The 27010-nt window shown below is 50.4% G+C and overlaps 1 protein-coding gene across 4 annotated transcripts in view; it reads left to right on the top strand.

The window, feature by feature from the left end:
• Positions 1-27010, top strand: part of CALN1 (calneuron 1) — a 178429-nt gene that overhangs the window by 76858 nt on the left and 74561 nt on the right. For all 4 annotated transcript variants that reach the window (XM_064677618.1, XM_064677622.1, XM_064677621.1 and 1 more), the window contains one exon: positions 1802-1914. In XM_064677618.1, coding sequence (XP_064533688.1) covers positions 1802-1914 — 113 coding nt within the window. The remainder of the gene's footprint in view (positions 1-1801; positions 1915-27010) is intronic.

Raw genomic sequence — 27010 nt, 5'->3', positions numbered from 1 at the left:
ACGCCGTTCCCAAGGGGGAGCAGAGGGAACACACCTTTCCACAGCCCAGAAATGTTTTAAAGAACAGCTTTCCAAGGCATGGGGTGCCCACCCCTTTCCTTTCCTGCTTAATAAGCTGCCCTAGAAATGCAGAAATGCTGCAAGGGCTCAGCCCTGCAAAGCCCTGAAGGTGTGAGCAGCTCCAGCAGCGAGATGGGATCTCTGGGCATGTTCCAGGATCAAAGGCACCACGAATCCCTGCTGGGCTTCTTCCAACGGCTCAGCCCCAGGATATTCCCTGCAGGCAGAGCCCCCCCTGACTGGAGATCACTATCCTGGCAAACAGTCCTTTGACTCTGCTTATTTCCTGGGAAGATAAGGAGGGATTTCAGTGGGTGCCTCTGCTCGGATCAAGCACCTGAGACGTGATAAAGAGGACAGAGTGTGGTGCACGAGGGGCTGCAGGGGCTGCAGGCAGGGGGGCATTTTAACAGCAGCCCTGGCATTGATCTGCTTCAGTGTGATGCTTGAAGACACTTCTCCCACCTGATGATTTAATCTGTTTTAATCTCATGGTTTAAGACACTTCTCCCACCTGATGATTTTGCAACAGCAGCTGCCTGGAGAGGTGGGTGCAGTCAGGTCGGGTTGTAAATGTGAATAAAACACAACTGCAGCTCTTGCAGTTGCTGATTCTGTTTCCAGACTTGGAAAAGGGCAAATATATCCACTCACTCAATAATGTGTAGGCAGGTGTGCCCATGGACTGAGAGGTTTCAGAAGATTAAATACTTGCAGAAGGTCTAGACATTGTTGAGACAAACTGGTATTTTTAAGACCCTTCAGCAGGCAGGAATATCCCTTTTTTTGCCATTTTCTTTTTCGTGGCAGAAGTTCTTGGAGAGAAAAGTAACCTTGGATACAATTCCTTCTCCAAACAGCCCCGTGCCTGTTTGGAGCACATGCAAGGGCTCAGGGCTGCAGCAGCTCAGCTCATTAGTGGCAGGAGCAGCCTCCTCTCCCTGCTAAAGGCACTGCCTGCCGAGCACTCCGGGCTTCCCAGAGCTCCTGGAAAGCTGGGATGGAATGCCTTGTGGATTTGCAATGGTCTGGCTCTCTGCTCTGTGTGGACTCCCTCCCTCTGGAGGATGGGGCTGGCCCTGTAAAAGTTTTGCAGAGCCACGTTTGGCAGCCAGGAGGGAAGAGCCCTGGACGTGCTGCTGCCTCCTGTCCTTCTCCAGAGGGGCTTTGGGAGAAGGGATTGGCCTGCAGGCTCTCCAGAGCTGGGAATGACCTGTTCAACCCTAGGCTGGTCCTGTCTTCAGGTGTGGATGGGCCACATCATCCCATATTCTTTGGGATATCAAAGGATTTGGGTCTGGAGGCTCCATGGAGTTGATGTGGAGGTGCCATTCTTTGGGAATATCAATGGATCTGGGTCTGGAGGCACCATGGAGTTGATGTGGGAGGTGCCATTCTTTGGGAATATCAAAGGATCTGGGTCTGGAGGCACCATGGAGTTGATGTGGGAGGTGCCACAGTGGGTCCTTGATGTGCAGCAGATCCAGAGCAGCAGGTTGGACATTGGCACTCAGGGATAATTCCTTGATAACAGTGAGGGTGGTGAAGCACTGGCAGAGGTTTTCCAGAGAAGCTGTGGCTACCCCATCCCTGGAAGTGTCCAAGGCCAGGTTGGACAGGGTTTGGAGCAGCCAGATCCAGTGGAAGGTGCTCTAGATGAACTAGATGGCCTCTAAGAGTCCCTTCCCAGCCAAACTATTCCCTGCCTCCATAATTCCATGACGTTTTTCTTTCATTGCAGGGGATGGCCAGGTGGATTTCGATGAGTTTATGACCATCCTGGGCCCCAAGCTGGTGTCGTCGGAGGGCAGGGATGGCTTTCTGGGGAACACAATAGACAGCATATTCTGGCAGGTAAGTCAGCATCTCATTAAATGCAACTTTAACCAACTCTCAGCAGCTTCCAGAATGGGTTTGTTGGGGAGAACACGATGTTTTCCAAGTGGGAATGGCACTGGGGTCTGCTGTGTGTGTGTCCTGTGTGGGAGGAAGGGAAAGCCCTTCCTGTGGATGGATGGAGTTGGACACCACAAATCATCCACATATTTGGGCAACATCTTTAGCAGCATTTTGGAATTCAGGTTTGGAAGAGAAAAGGAATTTTTCCTGATGAGATTTTGGAGTTGGGAACCTTGAATCTTTACAACTGTGTCACTGTTCCACATCCCTGGGCTGTGGTGGGGGATGCTCCCTGTGGAGCAAAGTGTGCCCAGGAGATCAGGTCTCCCTGGTGCTTCTGGGGTGAATCCAGTGCCCAGGCTGAGGGCTGGGTTGGCACAGGGGATGTTTTACCCTGAGAGGGGGTTTGAGCTGCCAGTGGGAGCTGCCTTTTGTCAGCCTTGCAGTGAGATTTCCAACAGCATCAGAGCTTCCAGGAAAAGCAGTGCAGGCTGTTATGGCAGGGATTAAACCTCTCCAGACCCACAGTGCTGCACTTTTCTTGCCAATGGATTAAATGTGTGGCTTCCTGTGAGATTGCTGCTCATTTCACTGGCCATCAACAGCCTTTGCCTGCCCAGACACTTCAGCTGTGACCAAGTTCACAGGAATCACGAGAGCCAAACCTGGAAATGAGCATTTCTGTCTTCTTTTACTGCCCTCCAGCACAGTCCAGACTGAACTGGGTGGAGCTTTCTAAAAGTATTTTTAAAGTCTTTTAAAAGCTTGTTGCTGGCACGTGACAGAAACAACCCGGGAAATCCTGCTCTGGATCCCAGGATTTGGTTGTCAAAGCAAGAGTTTGATGGGGGTGAAACCTCTGGTGTGTAAGCATCTGGGGGGGAGGTGAGGGCTGGAGGACACCAGGAAGGGCAGGACTGGGAGAACCAGGAATGTTTTGTACCTTGGGAGCCTCATCCCAGCACGGGAGAGCACCAGGGAGGGGAGGAAGCACCATCCTGTCCCACTGAGCCTTCCAGGCTCCCCTTCCAGCCCCTTGCTGGAGCTGCTGGGAAAGCCAAGCTCGTGAGCTGAGCTCTTGGATGGGGAGGCAGAACAGTCTGGAGCCCTCTCTGAATTCTCCTGGTGAAGCTGCTGCTGGTCAGTGCCCCTCCAGCCCCTGGGGATGCCTGAGGTGGCTTTGCCCAGAGGAAGAGGGGCAGGGGGGGAATGGGAGCTGTGGATTTGGAGCAGCAGGATCCTGGGCTCAGCTTTCCCTGCCCCAGGGACCTTGTGCCCCCCCAGCTGGGGTGGGATGAGGGAAAACTGAGCAGAGACTCCAACAACCAGCCCCTCAGTGGGCAGGGACAGCCCTGGGGGGTCCCTGCAGGAAACAAAGCCCTGACTGAATCCCACCAGCCTTGGGAAACAATGGTTGTGATCTTCTCCTTGTAAGGGTAAAAATACACCTCTTTCCATACCACTTCCCTGGATTTCAAAGCCTTGGAAGGGAAGGCTTCAGCTCAAATTGCTTTTCTCCTGGGATAGGAGTGAAGATTGCAATCCTTTTGCTGCTTTTTCCCAAAGAAAAAGCAAGGAAAATTCACATAGGTGTCACTCAGGGAGCAGATTCCCTCTTCCCATTCCTGCCTGGCTTTACCCAAGGCATCTGCAGGGCCATAAGTCACCTCATCTTTGAGCATTTATGGCTCTGCATTGTCTCCAGTGGGATTCCTGATGGGAAACAAAGCCCTTTCCAGCATCAGGGCTTGGCTGTGCTTCCCACATCCCCTTGACGTGCAATCTTCCCATTCTCTGGGAAGGAATGGCAGGGAGAGGGGGCTTGGGTTGCTGCCAGAGCCCTTCCCCAAGGAGGAGGCAGTGCCCACGAGCTGTGCCCAGGGCAGGTGGCACAGGAAGGGACAGCCCTGCCTGGGGTCACCTGGGTGGGCAGTGCCAGCCTGAAACCCCACCCCAAAGCCACAGGCAGCAACAGGCACCTGGGAGAGGCTCTTCCATCAGTCCCAAGGGGACAGAGGATCCACCTTGGCATCCAGAAAGTGCCTTCCCCTCTTCCATGCCAACAGCTCTCACGGGTTTGGCTCTCGGGGTGTTTTTGCTGAGGGTCCCACTTTTAGAGTGGGGCACTTCTGTGCCAACTCAGTTCCAAACATGCCTTAAAATCCCTTGAAATAGTGTAATTACAGAGTTAAATAACAAACAGCAGCAGAAAGAGGGAGGAATTCAAAGGAACAGGCCTGGAGCTGCATTTGCAGGTGAAGCCGGGAGGGAGTTGGTGGGACAGGGGAAGGTGGTTCCAGAGGGAAGGAGCTGAAGAGGGGATGGATCTCACACCAGCAGGAGGACTACAGGAGGTGGGAAAGGGGTAGAAGCAGTGGAAGAATAGGAAGGAGAGAGAGGAATCATGTGTGGAAAGGGCAGGATTGAAATAATCTGCATCCCAACTCCCATGTGTTGCCCCAAGAGCAATGGACAGCCTGGGAGAGGGGGGATTCAGCCAAGGCCTGAGCTTGGACAGGTAGTAGAGCCATGGAGGGTCTCTATACATCCCTCAGATGTATTTTCCCTCCTTGCTTTCCCCTGTGGGATTTCCAGAATTGTTCAGACTCTCTGGACTCACAGGAAGGTCTGAGCTGGGAGGGACCCCCGAGGACCATCGAGTCCACCCAGGGGATTGAACCCTGAGCTTGGCTTTGTGAGCACCAGGTTTTACCCAGCTGAGCTCATCTCAGGCTCATCCCTTAAACTGAGTCCTATCAGTGTGTGTTTAGGGCATCCTGCTCTTGCTTTCCCAGGAAGGAGTGATGTGTTCTGCTCCACCTGGAATGGCTCTCCCTGTTCCCTGCACAGGGTCAGCAGGTGTTTGAGGGGAGGCAAAATTCAGCCCTGCAAATACACCAATGAGACATCAGGAGAGGTGGGGAAACATGGACTATTTTCCATCCCAAAAGTCCATCATTTCCCCTGGGAGATGCAGCTCCCACCGAGCCCCTTCTGGAGAACATCCCCAGGTGCTCCTGCTCTGTTTTCCAGAGGGTTTTCTCACCCTCTGTGCAAGTGGAAGTGCTATTTACCCAGGCACAGACATCTTTCACTGTCTCAAATGTTTAAGACACTCTTAAACCATCTTAAATGTTTCTTGCACAGACCTGGTCACCCTTAGCCAGCCCTGGGCAGGCAGGGTGGGAGTCAGGAGGAGCTGGAGGGCTGGAAGCAGCCAGGGAAGGCCTGGTTTGGGGCAGACCCCCCATGAAAAGCCTGCAGCATTGATTGCAACCTCCCCTTTGGCTGCTTCCACCTTCATTCAGAATGAAATGGGGAGAAAAAAAAAAGCATAATGAGAAAAAAGCCTAATGGTTCCAGTTCTGCCCCGAGGGCTGTGTTTTGTCCAGGTGAGTTGGAGGCATTTCCACTGCAGGGCCATTCAGGGCTAGGAAGGGATTTAGACCCAGAGCATCACAGGAAAGCCAAACATCAGTATTGGTAAATAGCAGCTCCTGGGGGTTTTTTTGGCAAACAGACTCCAAATCTGTGCCCTGTGCCCTGCCAGGGATGAAAAGAGAGGGGAGAAAGTGAGATTTCATATTCATTTACAATTTTTTGTCCACTTGCTGAGTGCAAAGACCTTCAGGCTCAAGTGTTCTACAGGATGTAGCGTGGAGGATCTCCAGTCCCTGGGGGAAGGAACAGGACCAGAAGTAATAACAACCTTGGATGACAGGGTTTTAATTAAAAGAAACCACTGTCTTGGCTTAAAATGCTTTTGGAAGTCAGAACAAGTTTGAATGGTTAAACAGCAAGGCTGCAACTGCACCATGAGCAGAATAAATCCCGTGCCCAGCAGCACTGATGAGATTATTCTGAAAAGTCAATACTTTGTACAGGGATCATCTGAGAGGCCTGATTATGTTCCCCCCCCCTTTCTCCCTTCACTGTGTGCATGTGGAAGCTGCAGGGAACAGCATTTCCTCCTGTGCTGGAGCATTGGAGCTGTGGCAGCTTTGTCCTGCACCAGGGGATGGGGCTGGACCATCCACTCAGCTGTGCTGTCCCTTCAGTGCTCAGGAGCAGCCTGGTTATTTTGGGATAAAATATTTATTTTGGGATAAATAAAGCTGCTTTGCAGGAGCAGGAAGAGCAGAATCCCAACACAGGGGCTCTGCTGCTCAGAGTTCACACTTCCCCACTGGAGAGGTGTCTCTGCAGTTTTGGGGGGGACAGGCAGGACTGGGGAGGTGGGTCCTGCACAGCAGGTGGCAGGTTGGACTCCATGATCCTTGGGGGTCCCTTCCAGCTCAGCACATCCTGTGAGTCTGGGACTCAGTGATGCAGAGATGCCTCGTGCTTCAGAAGGGCCAGTTTTACTCCAGGTGGTGAAAAGAAAGTCTGGAAAAGTGGCTCAGGTGTTGTGTGCACTGGGGACACTCAAAGCCACCTGAGAGCTCCCAGCAAGGCTTTCAAGGACCTTCCTGATTTATGTACAATGGACCTGCTCTGTTGGTGCCCAGACCATTATCAGCAGAAGGAGACAGTTCTGGTTGCTCCATTAAATCTCCCTTTGCTGACAAAGAGCAGGTTGCACTCCATGGCTGGGAAAGCTGAACTCTGGATCCATCAACAAGGCTCTGCTCCTTGTTCCTGATCCCTGTGCCCAGCACAGATGTGCTGTCACAGCTGGTGCAGATGTGAACCCTGCAGAGGTTCCTGGATCATGGTGGTAAAGCTGTCCCTGGACAGGGAGACTGTCCCACCCCTGTAACCCCTTTGCAGGGGATGGATCCACCACCAGGCAGGAGTGAGTGATTTTGGGAGGCCCTATTTTAGCCCTTTCTGTGAAGGAGCCTCATTTTCACCACTGCACATTTATCCCTGTAACAAAATCCACTTCTCAAGTCACCAGGATCAAATTTACAGCTCAGAACTGGAGGCTCTGCAAATGGCAACGTTTTGGAAGCAGCTGTGAACCAAGAGCAGCAAAAAAGCACAGCTTCATTGTCCCGCTGGGTTTTTTCTCCTCAGCCACCTTCCTGACACATTTAGCCTTCAGAAATGCTCTCCAGCTTTGGTTCACAGCCTATTTAAAGCAGCCAGTCCACATCCAGAGGCTTCCTGCCTGCGGGATGACAGTGAAAAGCTGCCCTGGCAGGAGCTGATGGGGCTTTGTGCACACTCATGGACTTAAACCCCACCAGCTCTTGCTGTACAGAGGTTAGTTTTTCTAGGCCAGTTTATATATAAACTCAGGCTGCAGCTCTGTGGCTTTTTTGTGGGTTTTATTGCCCCTGCTTGATGTGGAAAGTAGGAACTGCTCAGTGGTTTTGCTTGCAAATGTGAGGAGAAATGTTTAGGAAATATGACTCTCTGTGAGCATCATCTGATGTGTGCACAGGGTTGGGGAGAGGGTTTGGAGCTTTTTGTGGCCCTCTTGCCCAGGGGATCCAATTTTCCAGCCCCTCTGAGGACCAGAAACATTCCCAGAGCTGCTTGTGTTGGGATGGGGATCATTTTTCTCTGGATGTCTTTGAAAGGTGCCCTTGGGTGATGGGGCAGAGGCGGCACAAAAACACCCAGGGGAGTTTTATCAACAGCAGTTGTGTCTTCAAATCCCATATCCCAGCACTGCCAGGGTCGGGAAGGAGTTTCTTCCAGAGGCAAGTCCTTAAATCCCAAGCAGCACCAGATCCCAGGATCCATCCTTCCCCTCTGCCCAGAGAAAAGGACAAGTCAGGATCTGCAATCCGGGTGTCACTGGAGGACTTTGCCTTTGGCTTCCCTGGATGCTTCAGTTCCTGTAACCAAATCCCCTCTTTCACTGCACTGCAGTAAATTTGTCGAGTCCTTAATTGACCATAAGAAAAGTCTGATTTTAATGGGGATCAGAGCTTGGGAATTGTTTAAAACAGGCTTGATAGTGGTGGCCTTTTTATATTTCTTTGTCCTAAAGAATCCCCACTTTGAGATGGGAATCCATATATTGCCCTGCCTCCCAGCCCTGGCTTTCAGTGGAGCAAAAACACTGTGAAAATTGAAGAATTAGAGGGAAAAGCAGGAAAAGAGACACTGCAATTGAAGAATTAGAGGCAAAACCAGGAAAATAGACACTGCATTGCTCATAAACAAACAAACCAACCCCTCAAGTGTTGGCAAATGTTTGCACGGAACAAATGTGTTTAGAAAGAAAATGACCTTTTGTGTGAAAGAAAAGCTAAAAAAAAAATGACTTGCATGGAACAATAACAAAAAAAAAAAAAAAGGAAGGAAGGAAGATTTCTAGAAAAATGGAAATGGAGAAGCTGCAGAAGATCTCTGGGTGGGGTATTTGTAGCCCAGGTGGAGGCTGAGGTTTGTTGGTGTGAGACACACGAGCAGGGGATGCTGTGGCGCTGAGGAAGGACCTGCAGGTCCTGCTGCCAGGAAATTTCTACAGCACAGGGTTTAACTCAGGTTTTCCCAGCGTGCATCCAAGGTTTTTGGTGCCCTTTGCTGGAACCTGAACATGTAAAGCCAGAAGCACAGGTTGGGCAGAGAAGCTGTGGCTGCCCCAGCCCTGGAAGTGGCCAAGGCCAGGTTGGAGCAATCTGGGCTAGTGGAAGGTGTCCCTGCCCATGGCAGGGGGTGGGACTGGGTGGTTTTTAAGGTCCCTCCAACCCAAACCATTCTGGGATTCTGGGATTCTGAATAAACCCACCTGGAACCACCCAGCCTGGAGTAATGGCCTGGTTAGATATTAAGATTTTCAGTTTTATCAGCAAAATACCTCATGGGACAGCCCTGAAGCAGCTTTTGGAGCATCCTGGGGCCTCTTCCAGAGGGCATTTCTGGATTTCTGCTTGTGCAGAGGCACAAGGAGCAGCTTGTGTTGGGGATTGCTGGGAATTTCCTATGGAAGAGAAGGGTTTCCACTGCTGCCCTGCCATGCCCACCCTGCCACCACCCCTGGGTGTCCCCCTGGCACTGGGCACGGCCTTGCTGGCCCAGCCTGCTGATTGTGAGGAGCAAAGGTGGTGGCACATTGGTGGCCCTGGCAGATGGTTCTCCAGGCACCAGCTGTCCTGAGTTACCATGGGATGGGAGATTCCCTTGGACACCAGGGTGGGGATGTTTCCCTGGCCATCCATACTGAGGTTTTTCCTCATCCATCAGGGTGGAGATATTCCCCTGGAGATCTATAGGAAGGTTTTTCCTTATCCATCAAGGTGGAGATGTGTCCCTGGCCAGCCATGCTGAGTTTTTTTCCCTGGCCATCAGAGTGGAGATGTTTCCCTCATGATCTACAGGAAAGTCTTTCCTTGGCCATCAGGGTGAAGATGTTACCCTGGCCCATCCACACTGAATTTGTGCCCTGGCCATCAGAGTGGAGATGTTTCCCTGCCCATCCATACTCAGGTTTTTCCTCATCCATCATGGCTGAGATGTTACCCTGGCCCATCCACACTGAATTTGTGTCCTGGCCATCAGGATGGAGATATTTCCCTTGTGATCCACAGGAAGGTTTTCCCTTGGCCCTCAAGGTGGAGAGGATTCCCTGGCCATCCCTGCTGAGGTATTTTTCCCTGGATGGAGATGCCCTGGCCATGCTGCCCCATTTCCCTCCATTCTTCTTTGCCAACCTCTCTGATGGCAGGAGGTGGGATGGGGGCTGGGCCAACCCCTCCATCCCCTTCCCAAGGGATCTGCACAAACTCTTGCCTTGGTTTCTCCAAGAACTTGGGCCCCGAGTGCTGCCAATGGGGCTGTTGCACTTTGGTTTGGGTCTTGGCAGGAATTTCCTGGGCTGGGGGGGATGTGAAGGTACTGAGAGTGTTCCTGGTGCTGTGGCATCACCTCTCCCTGTGCCAGAGCCAGAATAAATTCAGGCTCTGAATTTATTATTACAGTTTCCCAGCAGATTCCCAACACAGTCCTACCAAGTGGGGGGGAAGATGCTGATCTTTAAGAGAAATTCCTTAAAGGCTTTTTTTTTTTTTTTAAACAAATTTGCCACTTCATTGAGAAATTGTTTCTTTGTCTGTGTGTTTTCTGCCTGTCTGTGGAGCTTTGGGTGTATTTCTGTGCTGGCAAAGACAGAAATCCTGCCCTCTGAGATGGGTGCAGCCTCCAGAGCTGGTGGGGGGAAGGGTGTCACAGAGAGATGATTTTGTTATTTTGGCTGTTGAATAACACACCACACTATGAAGTGGTAATTAAAATAGATAGTTATGTATCCCCACACATTTACTGACAGGTAAAAGAATGGATCAGGGTGGAGACACTTATGGCAGAGCAACCTGAGGAAGCTGGTGGAAGGATTCAGCAGACTGTGAGCGTGGTGGGAAGGGTTCCAAACTGATTTTGATCCTTTTTTTTTCATGTAAATAAGCAGATGTAACCTGGAGGGGAAAGATCTCTGTTCAAAAGGAGCCAGGAGGGTGGTGCAGTTCCCTCCAGAGCTGTTCTCCAGTGTCCAACATTCCCACACTGAGCAGCAACACGACCCTCAGGAGAGAACCCGGCGAGGTCCACGGTGGAGTTCATGGAAATGCCCCATTTTTGGAGCAGGGAGTAGGAGGTTGTTGCCTTCCCTGGAGGAAAATAATCACATAACAATGATTTGCATGTTTTTAATCTCTTCCCACTCTTGCTGTGTTGGTTTAGACGTTTCCCCCTGAGGTTGGTTTGCTTGGGGGATTATTAGCAGCAAACATCGTTGTCAATCCATCAGCTCCCCCCTGAAGCTCCAGTTCCTCGAACTTTTGGAAGTGACAGAGCAATGAAAAGACAAATGAAATAAAGTGATGCATTTTGATGCATTTTAGAGGAGCAGGCTCTGAGCAGAGCTGTCCCAAAGGCAGACAGGCTCTGTGGAGGTGACAGAATTCAGGCACTTCAGGCCCTGTGACCCCTTGGGAAGACAAACCCAGGACCCTCAGCTTCCAGCACTTGTGTCCTTTGTATGAAGAGACAATTGAGCCAATATTAATATTTATTTTAGGGCTAGTGGGTGTGCAGGCACATGTTCTCACTAAATTAGCCAGGCTTTAAACTGCCAGAGGGCAGGGGTAGGTGGGATATTGGGAAGGAATTGTTGGCTTGGAGGGTGGGGAGGCCCTGGCACAGGCTGCCCAGAGAAGCTGTGGCTGCCCCATCCCTGGGAGTGTCCAAGGCCAGGTTGGACAGGGCTTGGAGCAACCTGGGCTAGTGGAAGGTGTCCCTGCCCAGGCAGGGGATGGGACTGGATGGGCTTTGAGGTCCCTTCCAAACCACATCACTGTGATTCCATAATTCTGTGATCTTCCCATCAGTGGCTCTGTGGCCCAGTCTTGATCTACTCCTAAAATAGCCAGAGTGACCTCTGGTGCTGCAGGGCTGGGGAGGGACTTTGGACAAGGGCCTGGAGTGACAAGACAAGGAGGAAGAGTTTCCCACTGCCAGAGGGCAGGGTTAGATGGGATACTGGGAAGAAATCCTTCCCTGTGAGGGTGGGGAGGCCCTGGCACAGGTTGCCGAGAGAAGCTGTGGCTGCCCCATCCCTGGGAGTGTCCAAGGCCAATTTGGAGCAACCTGGGCTAGTGGAAGGTGTGCAGGGGTGGAATGAGATGAGCTTTAACATCCCTCCCAACCCAAACCATTCCATGACTATAATTGAAGTTAAAACATATCCTGTCCCCAATACTTCCTGTTACACATCAGCTCCATCCTTGCATTTCCTAAAGCCACATCTTTAACACAACTGGCATGAAAACCCCACTGAGCTCGTGGCTCAGAAACACTTGTGTGAATATTCCAGCCCCCCTTCAGCCTGTGTCTCTTTGTCCTACCGACAGTCAGAGGGGCTCAAATGCCAAGAGCAGTTTCAGAGCAGAAGTGGAATATATTACATATCATAATCATAGACTCAAATGATGATGAAACCCTCCAGGAATGGCTGATGCAGTGTGGGATAGGTGTGGAAAATACCACCCCTTCCCCAGGATTGTTGTTGTTTTGTTAACTTTGTGAAGTGTTTAAGGGAACGAGAACAAACCCCCGTGATGTCCAGGTGTGTCCAGGCTGGTGGAGAAGGGACCTCAGCTCTGTCCTGCTGAGGCTTTGCCACCTTCTGCATCTTCTGGAAGTTCTCCCAACTTTGTGTTTCACAGAATCACTGAGGTTGGAAAAGACCTCTGAGACAGTCAAGTCCAACCTGTGACCCTGCTCCCCCTTGTCACCCAGGCAGGGCACCCAGTGCCACCTCCAGGGTTCCCTTAAACCCCCCCAGGGATGGTTTCCTCCTATGGAGAACAGGCTCAGTTCAGTCCATGTTAAGCCCTTGATTTAGGAAATAAAGAATAAATTCAGTTCTTCCAGTGCCTCAGAATCCAGGGGAACAGGGAACAAGCAAACTCCGGTGGGACAGGGCTGAGCTGGCCCAAAATAACCCCCCTTGGGGCTGGGAAGGGATGTGTGCTGGCTCTGCCAGGCCAACATTTTGGGTCCTGCTCTCAGTTTGATGAGAGGATTTAGATTTGTGCTTTGGTTTATGGCTTCTTGATTCATGCTGGACCCAACAGCACAGGCAGAGAACTGGCAGCAAAAATCCTTCAGGATCGAGGTCTCGGGAACTGAGGGAAGAGCTGAGTCTGTTTGTGCTCCTTCCTCCTGTAGGGAAATGGTGTTTTCATTTGGGATACCTGGGTAATACCTTAGAGAATAGTTACCCTGGTGATTAGAGATAATCAAACTTGTTTTCCTGAATTCAATTTCCTTGAAAAATTGCCCTTTGTTTTTGCCCAAGTGGAACTTTCAGCCAAGACTTTGAAATTGCCATTAGTCCCGGAATTCCTGCAATGTTTTGACTGAACATGTGCCTATTTTTCATCAAGGTGCTTCAAAATGTGTTTTACTCAAAAGTAACACAACATTGTTATTTATCTGGAGGGTGTTTTTGCAGCAAACAAATCAAATGGGGTTTGTGTTATATCATTTGTACCAGAAAATGGATCCATTCAGGACTTGGCCAAATGAAAATTACCTGAAGGTGTTTGATGGGGGGTTTTCCAGTTTTTAAACTCACAGCAATTTGTCAGGTGTCACCATTGGGCAAAGCTCTGGAGCTGCTGCTCAGAGCCTGGCTGGCTCCCAGGGCACGAGAAATGCCCCTGGTTTAGGGCATTTAGGGCATCTCTAAAACTGGTGACAGATCCTTGCAAACCTTACTTGTAGATTTACTTACAGAGCAGTAGCCAATTGTTGTGGCTTCCCACTGCCAGAGGGCAGGGATAATGGGATATTGGGAAGGGATTCCTCCCTGGGAGGGTGGGGAGGCCCTGGCACAGGTTGCCCAGAGAAGCTGTGGCTGCCCCTGGATCCCTGGAAGTGTCCAAGGTCAGGTTGGAGCAACCTGGTCTGGTGAAAGATGTCCCTGCCCGTGGCAGGGGTGGAACTGGATGGTGTTTAAGGTCCTTTCCAACCCAAACCATTCTGGGACTCTGTGACTCATTATACCACTTTTTTAGTGCATTTTTTTCAGTTGCAGTGGTGAATTGTTCTCTCTACAAACTTCCTACAGAGCTCTCTGTGTTCCTGTGGGGTAAAGATGATGCTACCAAAGAGTCCCAGAACATGCTGAGTTGGAAGGGGCTCACAAGGACCATCCAACCCAACCCTCAGCCCTGCACAGGCCCGGCCCCAAGAGTCACCCCCTGTGCCCCAGAGGATCAGCCAAACCCCCCCTGAGCTCTGGCAGCCTTGGGGCTGTGCCCACTGCCCTGGGGAGCCATGATCCATAGACTGAAGAATAATTCCTGTCTCCTCTCCTCCCCTCCCCTTCCCTCCCCTCCCCCCCATTCCTCTCCCTCTCCCTCTCCCTCTCTTCCTCTCCCTCTCTTCCTCTCCCTCTCTCCCTCTCCCTCTCTCTTCGGAGGCAGCTGAGTGTTGATTGCCATGCAGGAATTAAATTAGGGGAGTTCAAACCCGTTTCAATCACGTCATGCCCAACTTACATATGAAACACAGACTCGGAATGTAGCTGGTAATCACCGTGGAGTGGCTGATTAAAGGCCATTAAAATTCACCAGGAAAAGTCTTAATCCTCTCTCCACTTCCAGCCTGGCTCTTTGCTCTCCGTGTGATGATCACTGCTGACTTCACTCCTCCTCCCTGACAAAGTTTCCCAGGACAGGACACGTCCCTCTGCTGCCCCTGGACGTGCCACACTCGCCTGGAGAAGCAGAGGGGAAGCAAAGGGGAGAAATAATTTGATTTATAGGAGCCAAGGCGTGGAATCTGCAGGAAGAAACAGCCTGGGAGTGCTCTGTCACACTTTTGCATCCAGGGACTCAGGGAGGGATAGAGGTGATATGAAAAATGTAATTGCAACAGGAATTGAGGATTTCAGGAATCCCACGGTGGGGGGTTATTGCAGCTCAGAAATTTCTAGTGGATATGGTGACATGATTATTTTCATATGTGATATATTACATCATATTTTATATGTAATGATTTTTCTGAATGTGAAGCAAGTCCAGTCTCCACTGAGGAGGTTGCTCCTGACTTTCCTTCCCTGAATGTGTCTCTTCCACAACGTGCAGAAACATCCCAGTTCTTACTCACACAAGGTCATCACAGACCTTATATTAAGAGACAGTGCCCACAACTAAACCTCCATGGGACTGTTTCCATCATCCCTGCCTGTTTTCCCAACCTCCAGGCCTGCCCTGAATGTGCCATTTGCTGGAGATCTAAATTGCTCCCACAATTAAATCTCCAGCCCGTTAATTCAGCACCTGCCAAATGAAGTCCTGCCTTTCGAGTCTGTTCCTGAGCTCAGAGCACAATTGTTGACCTCAAGTAGACACTCAGGTCGTGATGTCTCAGAGGTGCACCAGCCAAGGGCCCCCAGAAGCTGAAGGAGCATCACTTTTGCAGGCAGCAGATGCTTTTCCAGCTCCTGGCTGGTTTTAATGTGCCCCAGAGCAGTTGTTAGAAAGCTGAGTGGGTAATGGGCTCCCAATTAAACCTTTATGTGGCCTTTTGTCACTCCTTGTGGTGGTGTCAGCAGTTTGCCTGTTGTGGTTCAGTTGCCAAATAATCCCAAAATCCTTGGGATAACAGAAATAACACCCATTTTTAGTGGTAGAAAGCCAAGCATTACTTTATTTGCAGCACTGGCTGTGAATCCACAGTCACCAAAATCCTGCCTCTACACAGACACCAATACAACATTTTTTATATATTTTTAACAAACAAATCAATGTTCATTAGTTCCTAATTACATAATTCTCTTTCATTAATTAATATTCTGTTTTCTATTAGTTGTGGATTTCTCACTTTCTGTGCTAATGAGTCCATAATTTTAGGCTTTTTAGTATCTTTTTCCTTGGAAAGGGACTTTCCATCACGTTTGTCTTCTTTATCTGCTGCTTTCTGCAAAATGTCCTTGTGGTCCATAAGTTCTGCATCCCAGATGTCCAATTTCAACAGTACATCTTTCTCTCCAGGGCTTTGTTCACTGAAGCAGATCAAGGTCAGCATAACAAAACTGAGTTTTAGTCCTTTTCCCAAACTGTATTCCCACAAAAGCAGTTTATGGCAACTCTTTGCTAAATGGGATTGGATTGCTATAAGGGATTGGGGGCCTCACAGAGCATCTATGAGCAATTCAAACCATTAAAAATTGGAAAGTTGTAACATTTCCAAAGGTTCCAGTGCTGCCCCACCCTTGGATCCTGCTGGGGTGGTGCTGCAGGTCCTGCCCCAGCTCCCCTGGCTCTCTGTGCCCTCCCTGCCATGGCACTGGTTCCTCTGCTCACACACTGGGGTTGTGATGCTCCTGTGCCCACCTGGGCACTTCTCTCCATCCCAGTATACAGGACAGTCCTTTCCCTTTATCCCATCAGTGGTTTGTGGGTTTTCATTCCTGGTAGGACACAGTTATGATGGTGATGCTTTTGGATCAGAGACTGGTGCAGTTTTCCTCAGGTCAAGTCTTGGATGCTTCCTTATCTTGATTCCTTCATAAAAAGGGGGAGGCAGGAGGAGATCATAGGAATCATGGAGTGCTTTGGGTTGGAAGGGACCTGCCCTGGACAGGGACACCTTCCACTAGCCCAGGTTGCTCCAAGCCCCGTCCAGCCTGGCCTTGGACACTTCCAGGGATGGGGCAGCCACAGCTTCTCTGGGCAACCTGTGCCAGCACAGAGATTGCTCAAGTGGCCAAGAAGGCCAGTGGCTCCTGGCCTGGCTCAGGAACAGTGTGGCAGCAGGAGCAGGGAAGGGATTCTTCCCCTGGACTCAGCACTGGTGAGGCCACCCCTGGAGTGCTGTGTCCAGTTCTGGGCCCTCAGCTCAGGAAGGCCCTGGAGGGGCTGAAGCAGGTCCAGAGAGGAGCAGCGAGGCTGGGGAAGGGACTGGAGCACAAGTGCTGTGAGGAGAGGCTGAGGGAGCTGGGGGGGCTCAGCCTGGAGAAGAGGAGGCTCAGGGGAGACCTCCTCACTCTCTGCAACTCCCTGACAGGAGGGGGGAGCCAGGTGGGAGTTGGGCTCTGCTCCCAGGAACCAGAAGTAGGACAAGCTGTGCCAGGGGAGGTTTAGGTTGGAGATTAGGAAGAAATTTTTTACAGAGAGACTGATCATCCATTGGAATGGGCTGCCCAGGGAGGGGGTGGATTCTCCATCCCTGGAGGTGTTTAATGTGATACTGGATGTGGCATCAGTGCCATGGGCTGGGAAGCACAGCGGGGTTGGATCAAGGGTTGGACTGGATGATCTTGGAGGTCTTTTCCAACCTGGTCGATTCTGTGATTCTGAACACCCCCCAGACCTCACCAGAGAGAGCTGCTGCTGGTGGAGGAGTGTGGAGAGAAGCTCTGTGTGAAAGGCTGTGTTGATATTGAGAAGCTGCTCCCCTCAAAGACAGGAGAGAAGGGAATTGCTGCAGTTCAGCCCCACAGAGACAATTATTCAGCACCTTTGGGTACTCATGATTTACTCCCAAAGCTTGTGGTTGCAGGAGGCTTTGCACAGGCTCTGGCCAATGACTCCTGACTTCCCTGGCCAGCCCCCGAGTGCTTGATTGCTTTTGTTCCCCCCTTTACTGCTCTGTGGGTGATTAATAGACAGGTTAATGTCCTGGGGCAGTCCTACAAAGCCTGGCTAATTTGTCTGGCACTGCTGCTGCTTCAGCAACGTCTGCCTTGGGTCAGCACTGCTCCTGCCGTGCTCTGGAGGGGGAGTTTTAGGAATTATTACTCTGGGAGAGCCTCTGTCCTTGGAGGTACTCAGAGCAGACACAGCCCTTGCTCAAGCAGAAGGTGGGAAGCACAGGAAGGCAAAGGGTGGGAGGTGCTGCCCAAGGCCAGCTTTGGTTTCCACAGATTTCCAGAGGACTGGATGGGCTCCCGTGGCTCTGTGCCTTTCTGGTGCTGCACAGACAGCAGGACAGTCTGGAGCAGCTGCTCTTTGGCCTGGTGTCACCTACTCATGCTGGAATTCCCAAGACACTTGGCACACCCAGAGCCACCGAGGCTGCCATCCCTGTCCTCCTTCCCAAAGGCTGCCATCCCTTCTTTTCCTCCTTCCTAAAGGCTGCCATCCCTCCCTGTCCTCCTTCCCAAAGGCTGCCATCTCTATGCTCCTTCACCAAGGCTCAAATCCCTCCCTGTCCTCCTTCCCAAAGGCTGCCATCCCTCCTTTTCCTCCTTCCCAAAGGCTGCCATCCCTCCCTGTCCTCTTTCACAACTTCCCTGAGCCTTGTTCAGAGGGAAATGGGAGCTGGTCACAGCCCCAAGGCTGCCAGAGCTCCAGGAGTGTTTGGACAACACTCTCAGGGACAGGGTGGGATTGTTGGGGTGTCCTGGGCAGGGCCAGGGGTCGGACTGGATGGTGGGTCCTTTCTAACTCAAGATATTCTTTGATTTTATGACTCTTTCTGGTGGTTTAAACAAATGTGAAGGGGTGATTTGTAGGAATTCTGAGCAGGAGCCAGGTCTGGCTGTAACAGAGTAGTAAATACCACTGGTGCCTCCAGTCACCAGCCTGGTGGGCTCCTCCTTAACCTCTCATTTTGGCCCTGGCTGTGGTTTGCAGGTGGTGTGGTGAGCCTGGCTGGCAGCTATGGCAGGGAGACAACTCCATCCCACTGCTGAGGGCTGGCCAGGGTTACATTCCCTGCTGGGAATCCCGAGGCAGAATTCTGACAACAAGCTGGAAAACAGCAGGGGTGGTTTGGATGCTGGGTGCAAACATCTCCTCGGGTTTTCCAGGGCATGTGGATGCACAGGAGCCTCTTTGGTGTCTCCTGACTCCTTCCACAGTGACCACTTCCCTCTGGGTTAGTACCAGCAGGAGATGCCACTCCTTAACTCCCAGGGGTGTGTTATGGGATGTATAACCCCCTGAGGGGTGTTTGATAACACAGCCAGAGGAAGATTCCCCAGCTCTGCAAACATCCAAGATGAGGCTGGACAGGGCTCTGAGCAGCCTGGTCCAGCTGAAGGTGTCCCTGCTCATTTCAGGGGGGTTGGACCAGATGGTGGTTAAAGGCCCCTTCCAACCCAAACTGTTCCATGATTCCATGATTCTGTTATTCTGTAATTCTGTGATCCCATGATTGGTTGATTCTATTATTCTGTGATTCCATGAGTCTATGACTCTATTGTTCTATGATTCCGTGAGTCTATGATTCCATGAGTCTATGATCTGTGATTCTGTGGTTCCATGATTCTAGGATTCCAGGATTGTTTGAGTCTGTTATTCTAAAATTCTCTATGATTCTATGATTGTGTGATTCTATGATTCTGTGCTTCTCTTATTTCATGATTCTATGATTCCATGAGTCTATAATTCTATTTTTCTAGGATTCCATGATTCTAGGATTCCAGGATTGTTTGAGTCTGTTATTCTAGAATTCTCTGTGATTCCATGATTGCTTGATTCTATGATTCCATGAGTCTATACTTCTATTATTCCATGATTCTATGATTCCATGAGTCTGCAATTCTATTATTCTATGATTCCATGATTCCCTGACTCTGGGAAGCAGGACACAGCTCTGGAGAGCCCCCCTCAGTCAGCAGCTCCTGCTGTTGTCCCACTGGCTGTTCAGAGCTCATTTCAAACACCTCTGTTCAAACACAAACCCCAAGCAGGGGTAGCAACCACATCCAAAATAACGAATTGCAAAGAAAACGAGCTGTGCAAGTCAGAGAAGACTTTCCTGGAGCTGGGGATAAATAAAATCCCTGATGATGAGAACTCTGATTATTGATGTTTGCAGCTGAAAACCTGCAGCTGGAGGTCAAAGTCTCTGCTCACGTCAGGGATGGAAACATTTCTTGTTATTAATCAGAGAACCATTAAGGTTGGAAAAGACCTCCAAGATCATCAAGTCCAACCTGATGCCAAAGTAAAGATCCAGCAAATAGGGGACAGGAGCAAACACAAACAGATCCATAAATCTGAAGCAGATTGTTACTGAAATGGAATCCTGAAGAGGAAAGCTTTGAGATTGGAGGTGGGCTCAAGCCCTAATGCCTGGAATGGGATTTCAGGATCTCCTGAATTGATGGATTGTAATAATAAAAGAAACATTAATTTAGCCCTTGATTGAAAATTCTCCAAGGCTGCAAAGAATGGGGGTATCTGGTGTCAAGGTGGTTTGAGCAAATTGCATTGTATTTACTAAATTGGAGGCTCTTTTGGGCATAATGACAATTCAATTGGATTTGAGGAGGCAGCAATATTATATCTCAATCTGCAGGCCATTGTGGGAGGCTGGATGATGAAGCCCCATCCCTTTTAGCATGAACAAGACACGCAGAGACTTTCAGATCTGCCTTAAAATATCCCTGACAATAAAAAAAGCCCCATTCTTTCAATATGATGAGCCCAGTGATTCATAAGCCTCTCCTGCCTTTAAAATCATAAGTCTCTCTTCCCTTTAGAACGAGGTGGGTTACCTAAGATGGAAGTATTCCCCAGAAAATTTGATTTGCAGTCAATAGTGATGGGTAACAACCCTTGCACGAGGGCAGGCCCAGTTTGAAGAGGTGAGAAGGCACATTTGGGAAGGCAGAGCATCCCAGTGGGCACCTGGAAGCTGCCAAAAGGCTGCTGGGGGTGCAGATCCCTCCGTCAGAAACCCATCGGTGAGAGCCCGTCCCGAGCCGCATCCCAGGAGCAGATGCTGTCTGAGTAATTAGCTCAGCTCCTGATGAAAGGGCCACGCTGGAGCTCTGCTGGAACTGCTCAAATATTGCAGAGACAAAGCAGATCTCGGGCTATGGCTCGGCAAAGCGATCTCCGCGCAGCTCAGGGGGAAAGCAAAGCGGTGAACGGCTTTAATGAGCAATCCTTTCATGTCTCCCCCTCGCTGGCCAGGAGGAGCTCAGCAGGGAGGATGCTCTTCCCCCTGCAGAGGCACAGAGTGTCTGCAGCCACCCGTGGCAGGGGGTCAGACCTCCTTCACTTTGATCAAATGGGCAGAAATGCCCTTTTCTTTGATCAAAATAGTCTTAGGGATACATTTTAGGTCTCCTCTCCTGTCTGGCCCCAGAATCCCAGAATCCCAGAATATTCTGAGTTGGAAGGGACCCACAAGGATCATCAAGTCCAACTGTTAAGTGAATGGCCTGGACAGGAATCAAACCCATGCCCTTGGCATTCTTTGGTCCATAGGAATTCTGTGGCAGATCCTGCACCTGGGCACATTAATTGGAACTGCACTGATTTATCTGATTTTCCCTCATTCCACTTCTCCTCTGGCTACTTGGGGGATAAATCCAAGTACTGCGCATTCTATTCCTTGAAGTCTGTGCAGAGATCAGGAATTTAACCTCTCCTGGAGCACTGTCTCAGTGTGGAATAAGGTACTGGGGGAGCACAGCTCCTGAAATCCCAGTAACTTATCACACAGGCAGGACTTGCAGTTGTTTTGGGGTTATGATGGGGGGGATGAGATAAAATTTTAATTGAATTAGAATGATTCCTGGGGTTGAGAGATGCTCCAGTTTTCACAGTTCCCTGAAAACAGACCACATAAGGGCTGAGCAGGTTGGGATGCTGAGGGATGTGGGGTTATTGTCCCCAGGCTCCTGGGGCAGGTGGGATTCCAGAGGAGGGACAGGCTGCGGCCTCAGAAGGTGGATGAAATCCAGGTGATGGCCTTGGGATGGAAATGGGATCATCTGCTTGGTGATGGCTCAAAAACTCCTGTCAAAACCTCACTGAAGTGCCACCTGCCAACGACTCAAATAGCCTGTGTTTGTCAGACAGGAGAACCCAAACAACTGAGGGGGTTGGGGGTGTTGGAGGGAAGATTCACCTGGGTTTGTATTTGCACCAGTTCCTCACCTCTCCAGTGTGGGAGGGTTGGGAAGGTTTAGCCCCAGGGAAGGTCAGAATCACAGTCACAGGATGTGCTGAGCTGGGAGGGACCCCCAGGGACCATCCAGTCCAACCCTCAGCCCTGCACAGGCCCAGCCCCAAGAGTCACCCCCTGTGCCCCAGAGGATCAGCCAAACCCTCCCTGAGCTCTGGCACAGGCCTGGGGAGCCTGGGCAGTGCCCAACCACCCTCTGGCAAGATCTCAGCAATGTAAAGTCCACGTCCCTGGCACGTGACCCAGGTTGTCACCACTTTGGCAGCACCACAAGCAAAAACTCTTTCCCACAGAGAAGGACATTTCCCGAAGTTCTGGACCAGTGTGTTGAGTCAATCCCAGGAAACCCTGTTTTATTCCCAGCCCCTCAGCCCTGCCTGATTTGCCAGCCTCTCTGCATTCCTTCCACGGAGCTGTTGCTGTCCCAAAGTGTTCCTGTACTTATCAGTCTTCCTTGCATCAGGAGCTTTCAGCACAGACAATGTGGTTTCAGTGCTGCCCATGAGCATCTTCCCTCCCCGTCTGTTCCTTGGTTGCATCTAAAACACTTCAGAGCAAAAATCTCCTCCCAATACAATCAGTCATGATGGTCCCTGGGACAGGGGCACCTGCTCCCCATGTCTTGGTCCAAGTTGCCCATGGAGTGGATAATTGAGAATTATTGCAAATATGAGTGTGTTTAGATATTTGCTTTATTAATCTCTTCATCCAGCAGAGCATCAGAGGTTACTCTGTGAATGGATGGTGTGGTCTTGCCTGCTGGAAAGGGAATTGTGCTTTGTCTAAGCTGTACATCCCAACAGGCCCATGTGCAGCAGGGAATGCTAAAAGCCATGGGTTGGAGGTCATCAGAAGGGGGACCATAAGAAGGAGAAGCTGTTGGCCAGTGCTGCCTTTGCACACACCAAACCCAGCAGTTGTGCCCCTTCCATGCTCTGGGGATTCCTGGGCCAAACCTTCCCCGTGACCAGAAGGTGCAGTGCCAGCACTGCCCAATTCCCAGGAGAATCATGGAATACCCTGAGCTGGAAGGGACACACACCAGGATCATCCTGGCCCTGCACAGACACTCCAACAATCCCACTCTGTCCCTGGGAGTGTTGTCCAAACCCTCCCTGAGCTCTGGCAGCCTTGGGGCTGGCAGTGCCCAACCAGCCTCTGGGGGAAGAACCTTTTCCTGGGATCCAGCCCAAGGCAGCAGAGGAAGGATTTGCCACCTTGCCTCATTCCCAGTGAAACACCCAGGGAGCATTTCCTCCTTTTCCCAATCCATCATTTCCCAGGACTGCCTGCTGGGGAAAAATAAATGTTTCCTGTGTTCAGATTGGATTTGTTCCCCTCTGCTTTTGCTCCTGAGGGGGAACGTTGTGCCTCGGCTCCTGCCTCAGGCCAGTCCTTGAGAGTTCAAAACATCTCTGCAATGTGTGTGAAACAATTTCAGATAAAGAAAACAATGCTTTCCTTTCTACTCTCATGCCCACCTGAGCCTCGGCCTCCCCCATGGGAAGAGCTGCTCCATCCTCAGCCCTCACTGGAAACCATTCAGCTGCTTTGCTTTGCTATTTGGGTGCTTTTCCCTCCTGTTTTGGCTGACATTTCCTCGAGCTTTCAGTTCTTTTTGTGTGCCTGTGGAGCTGCGTGTGAAGTAAGTAGTTCTCAGAAGGGTTGCCAAGCAGGGAAGCAGCCTCAGATATAATAATAAAAGTCATAAAAACAACCCCCCTCCCAAACCTGAGCCATTATTTCCTTGCAGACACACTGAAAATGCAAAATCAACTTATTAGCTCAGCATTCAGGCCTGATTTCATGATTTTATGTTTGGCTTTTAGATCTATAATAGCCATTTTCCACTTTCATAACAGCCAACAAAAAAAAAAAAAAAAAAAATCCCTTCACAATTCACTCCTATTTTGTTCTCTCCTATTTCCAGTCCCGTCAAACTCAGCAACAAGACATCTGGAAGCTCAGATGCAAATGTGCTCCCAGCCTGACGTGGTACATTTTGGGAATTTCAGCCCTACCACACTGAGTGGGAAGGAGGAACTAAAGCTGGAGGGGGGGAAGTTGCCCCTTGACTGAAGAGAATGTGCTGCCAAAATGACCAAAAAAGTTGGTTTCTCCTTTTCGTTTCCAGTGGGAAATTTTGATGTGCAGTCAAAAGTATTAAATAGCACATTTTCAAAGTGGGGGTGACATGCAATCCCATAAACTTGGAGGCTTTTGGACCAAAGTGGTGGTTCAGAGGGTTTGTACAAAATAACACACTGTGAGTTTGCATCAGTGGTCTGTGTTACCCAGTCATGGGAGGCAAATGATCCACATTTCTATGGATAAGGAGACAAAAAAGGTCAGGTGGTGCCAGGTTTTCCTCTTAGTTGTTGGCACCAGAAGTAATTTCCACCAGCCATTAAGCTGCAGGAAAAGGGCACAATTCTCCAAACATTCTTGGCTCAACAGCTCCTGGATTCAAGTAAAATGCAAAATGTAGCCCTGAACACTGAGAGCATCTCAATGGAACCCACATGTGCTTTCAGGGTCAAGCCTCGTGTTCTTGGCCTGTCAAAACAGCCATTCAAAAGCTGTCAAAACAGTCAAAAAAGCCCATTCACACCAGAGGCTGCTCCTGGTGGCATCTGGTGGCACCCAAGCTGTGCCAGTTGCTGCCCAGGAGGATGCCCGGCCTCATTGAGAGCTGTGCAGTCTGGGGTTGGGATTTCTGTTATTTTGACCCCAAATCCTTCTCTGTAGAGTATTTTCCCCCCAGCAGGTGCCCAGAGCACCTGGAAATTCTTGAATGGTTTGGGCTGGGAGGGATCTTAAAGGCCATCTAGTCCAACCACGTGGCTGAAACAGCTCCAACCTTGGAGTGGCTCGTTGAGGATCAGTCTGAACTTCTCTTGGGCCACCACGTGGCTGCTTGACTTTTCTTCTTGAAGTCCCAACAGGCAAGTTGAAATCCAAATGCAGTGGTTGGGGCACTTGGCACCATCAGGTCCAGGCAAGCTGAGAGGTCAGTCACAAACTGAATCAGCAAGAACTGAAGTTGGAACCAGTCCTGGTCCTCTCAAAACCAGCAGAGCTTACCCTTCCTGATGCACCTCCACAGTCAGTGGAGACACACATCCCTGGTGCACAGGGAAGATGGGAATCCTGACTCCTAATTCACTGGATGTGTGAGGTCCCAGTTAAAATTGGTTCCTGGTGCTGTACCTGTTTCCCTTTGGCTGCTGCACAGAGTCTTTGGATCCATTTGGTGCATCAGCTTTTCTTTAAGTGGTGAATCATTGTGTCGAGAATTAATAAACACTTGCCTGTGTTAGACAGAGGAGGAGAGAGCACACTGATGCTTTTCCAGCTTAAAAAAACCCTGAAGAATTAAAATTCCAGTCATAGGAGCGAGTGTTGGAGGGAGGGAACCACTGACCTGGCCAGACCCTGCACTGAGGGGGGAGCAGGACACCAGCAGGGCCCTGGGGGTGTCAGGGAGGCTGCTGAGCACAGGTTGGACCAGGATGTGGATTGTGGTCCTTTCCTTGCCAACCCAGAGTGTTTTCCTGCAGGTTTGCTCTCCAGTGGGAGCTGTGAGCCAGGAGCTGTCTGTAGGAGAGGGTGGCTGATTTCCCTCTCCAGAGGTGCTTGGTGATGGCCAGGCTGCTCTCTGCAGAGAGGCTGTGCCTGTGTTTCCCTCACTTTTGGAAGGTGGTTATTCTGGGGTGGTGGCTCCCAGCAGTTCAGTTTAGGCAGAGTTCACAACTGTGCTTAATGCTGGGCCAGGACCTGCAGAGCACTGTTCTGTAGTTTGCAGGACCTTTCTTTCCCCCCTCTAAAGCAGCAGCAGTGAACCAGTGAGACTCCTGAGAGGGTATTATTCTATTTACTCCTGGGTTTGCAGTGGGTCTTGGCAGAGATTTTCTCTTCAGGGCTGTTTGGAGACTCCCAATGCCTCGAGCCCAGCACTAACTTTGGATGCAATGATCAGCTGGGAGCTTGAATCAACTGGGAGAGACTTCAGAGCCAGCCAAGTGCCAGTAGCTGCCACCACTTTTTTGCCTCTCAGGTGGTTGGTAGATCAGCCAAGGGGACAAGGGGCTCCTGAAGGGGACACAGCCCATTTTTTCCTGCCTGGCATTTAGCAGCTGTTGAAACTCTTGCCCTTTCATTCTGCTTTATTTCACCAGCTGTTGCCATTCTGGGTCAAACCAGAAATCCCTCTGAGCCCCACACAGGGACCAAACCCTCTTTCTATTCCCCAGCATTCACCTGGAGTGTGACAAGGATGGCTCCCAACCCCCAGTCTTTGCTTGGATAGACACTGAGTGGTCCTTCATGGTCAAAAGCAGCCAAAAGTTGGATTTCTTGGCACTGGAGGCCTCTGGAGGCAGCAGATGATGAGTTGTCTCTTTGAGCAGAGCTCAAACTCTCGTCACCATCATCAAGACACCAAGGCAGGTGCTGGGCCTGGATCTCTTCCTGGGAGGTGCTTTTGCAACCAGCAGGAGGGCAGCAGTCCCACCTCAAGCATGGCACCTCATTTCAAGCCTTTGCCATCCTGGGGGCTCCACCATCTCCTCAGATCCCTGGGAACAATGTTTAAGCCCAGCTCAGGCTGATCATCACCATTCCAGGGGTATGACCATCCCAGCTGGAGCCTCCACCATCACAAGATGGGCAGAAACTGGGTCCCTGGTCCAGGATGTGGAAAACACCACTGGGTGCTACAAGGCCAGTAGAGGAAAGATTGTCTCACACCCCTGGTCCCCACCTTCCATGACAAAAACAAGCACTGAGTGATGCCCAACCTTTTCCATACTGGGCATCTCTGGAGCTCTGAGCTGGCTGGTACCACTCAGGAATGAGGTACCATTCTTTGAGTTCTTTTTAACAGGTGGAGCAGCGGGAATGTCAGCCCCAGTCAAAACAGCACGTGGAAATCTGGGAAAGTTTGAGAAGGGAAGAGGGAAAAAAACAGAGCTCCCTTCCAAGATGCTTTGGAGCAGAACCTGACGACATCCAAGATGTGAAAGGGAGATGGTGGGATGGGAGAAACTGCAGAGAAGAACAAGGAAGAAGTTCATGAATTCCAGGCGGTGCTTCCTCAAGAGGGAAACTTCGGGTGGGAAAAAGGAACCCTGGGGAGTGAGATGTTAGAAGTTGGGAAAGTGATGACTGGAGCTAAGAAGGGTTCAAGTGAAATGATAGACAGTTTCAGAACAAGCAAAAGGAGAAGATTTCTTCCTGCAAGGTGTGAAATTTCTTGATAGCACAAGTTTCATGTGCTGCAAGTTTGCAGAACTTCCAGAAATAACTTGGCAAATTATTCACTCGAGGTCTCTCTTCTTCCATCTTGCAATAAAGGTGAGATTCGAGACCTCTGAGGGAAAGGGAAGCAAAGAAAATCTCCAGACAACCAAATTTTGGCCTGACCCAGCCAGAGCTTCGTGGGCTGCAGGGGGGGTTAAAGACAACTTCTATTCTTTTGGGTTTGCTGCTTGTATGGCCCCGTTTTGGTGAGCATGGAAGGGACCTTTGCCTCATTCAGCATGACCTGAAGATGGTCCAACTGTTGTGTTTTTGGGAAGCAGCTTTCCACATCTCTGCTTCACCACTCACAGTCTCATTTTGCAGCATCCCTTGTTCTCCATCTCTATGGGAATGTTCCAGTCTGGGATCTCAACCACTTCCTCTGTCTCCTGTAAGGGCCCAAATGAGGGAATCT

The sequence above is a fragment of the Pseudopipra pipra genome, chromosome 21, assembly GCF_036250125.1.
Source record: "Pseudopipra pipra isolate bDixPip1 chromosome 21, bDixPip1.hap1, whole genome shotgun sequence".
NCBI lineage: Eukaryota > Metazoa > Chordata > Aves > Passeriformes > Pipridae > Pseudopipra > Pseudopipra pipra.
The sequence above is the reverse complement of the archived record's forward strand: the minus strand, read 5'-3'. Positions and strand labels throughout refer to the sequence as shown.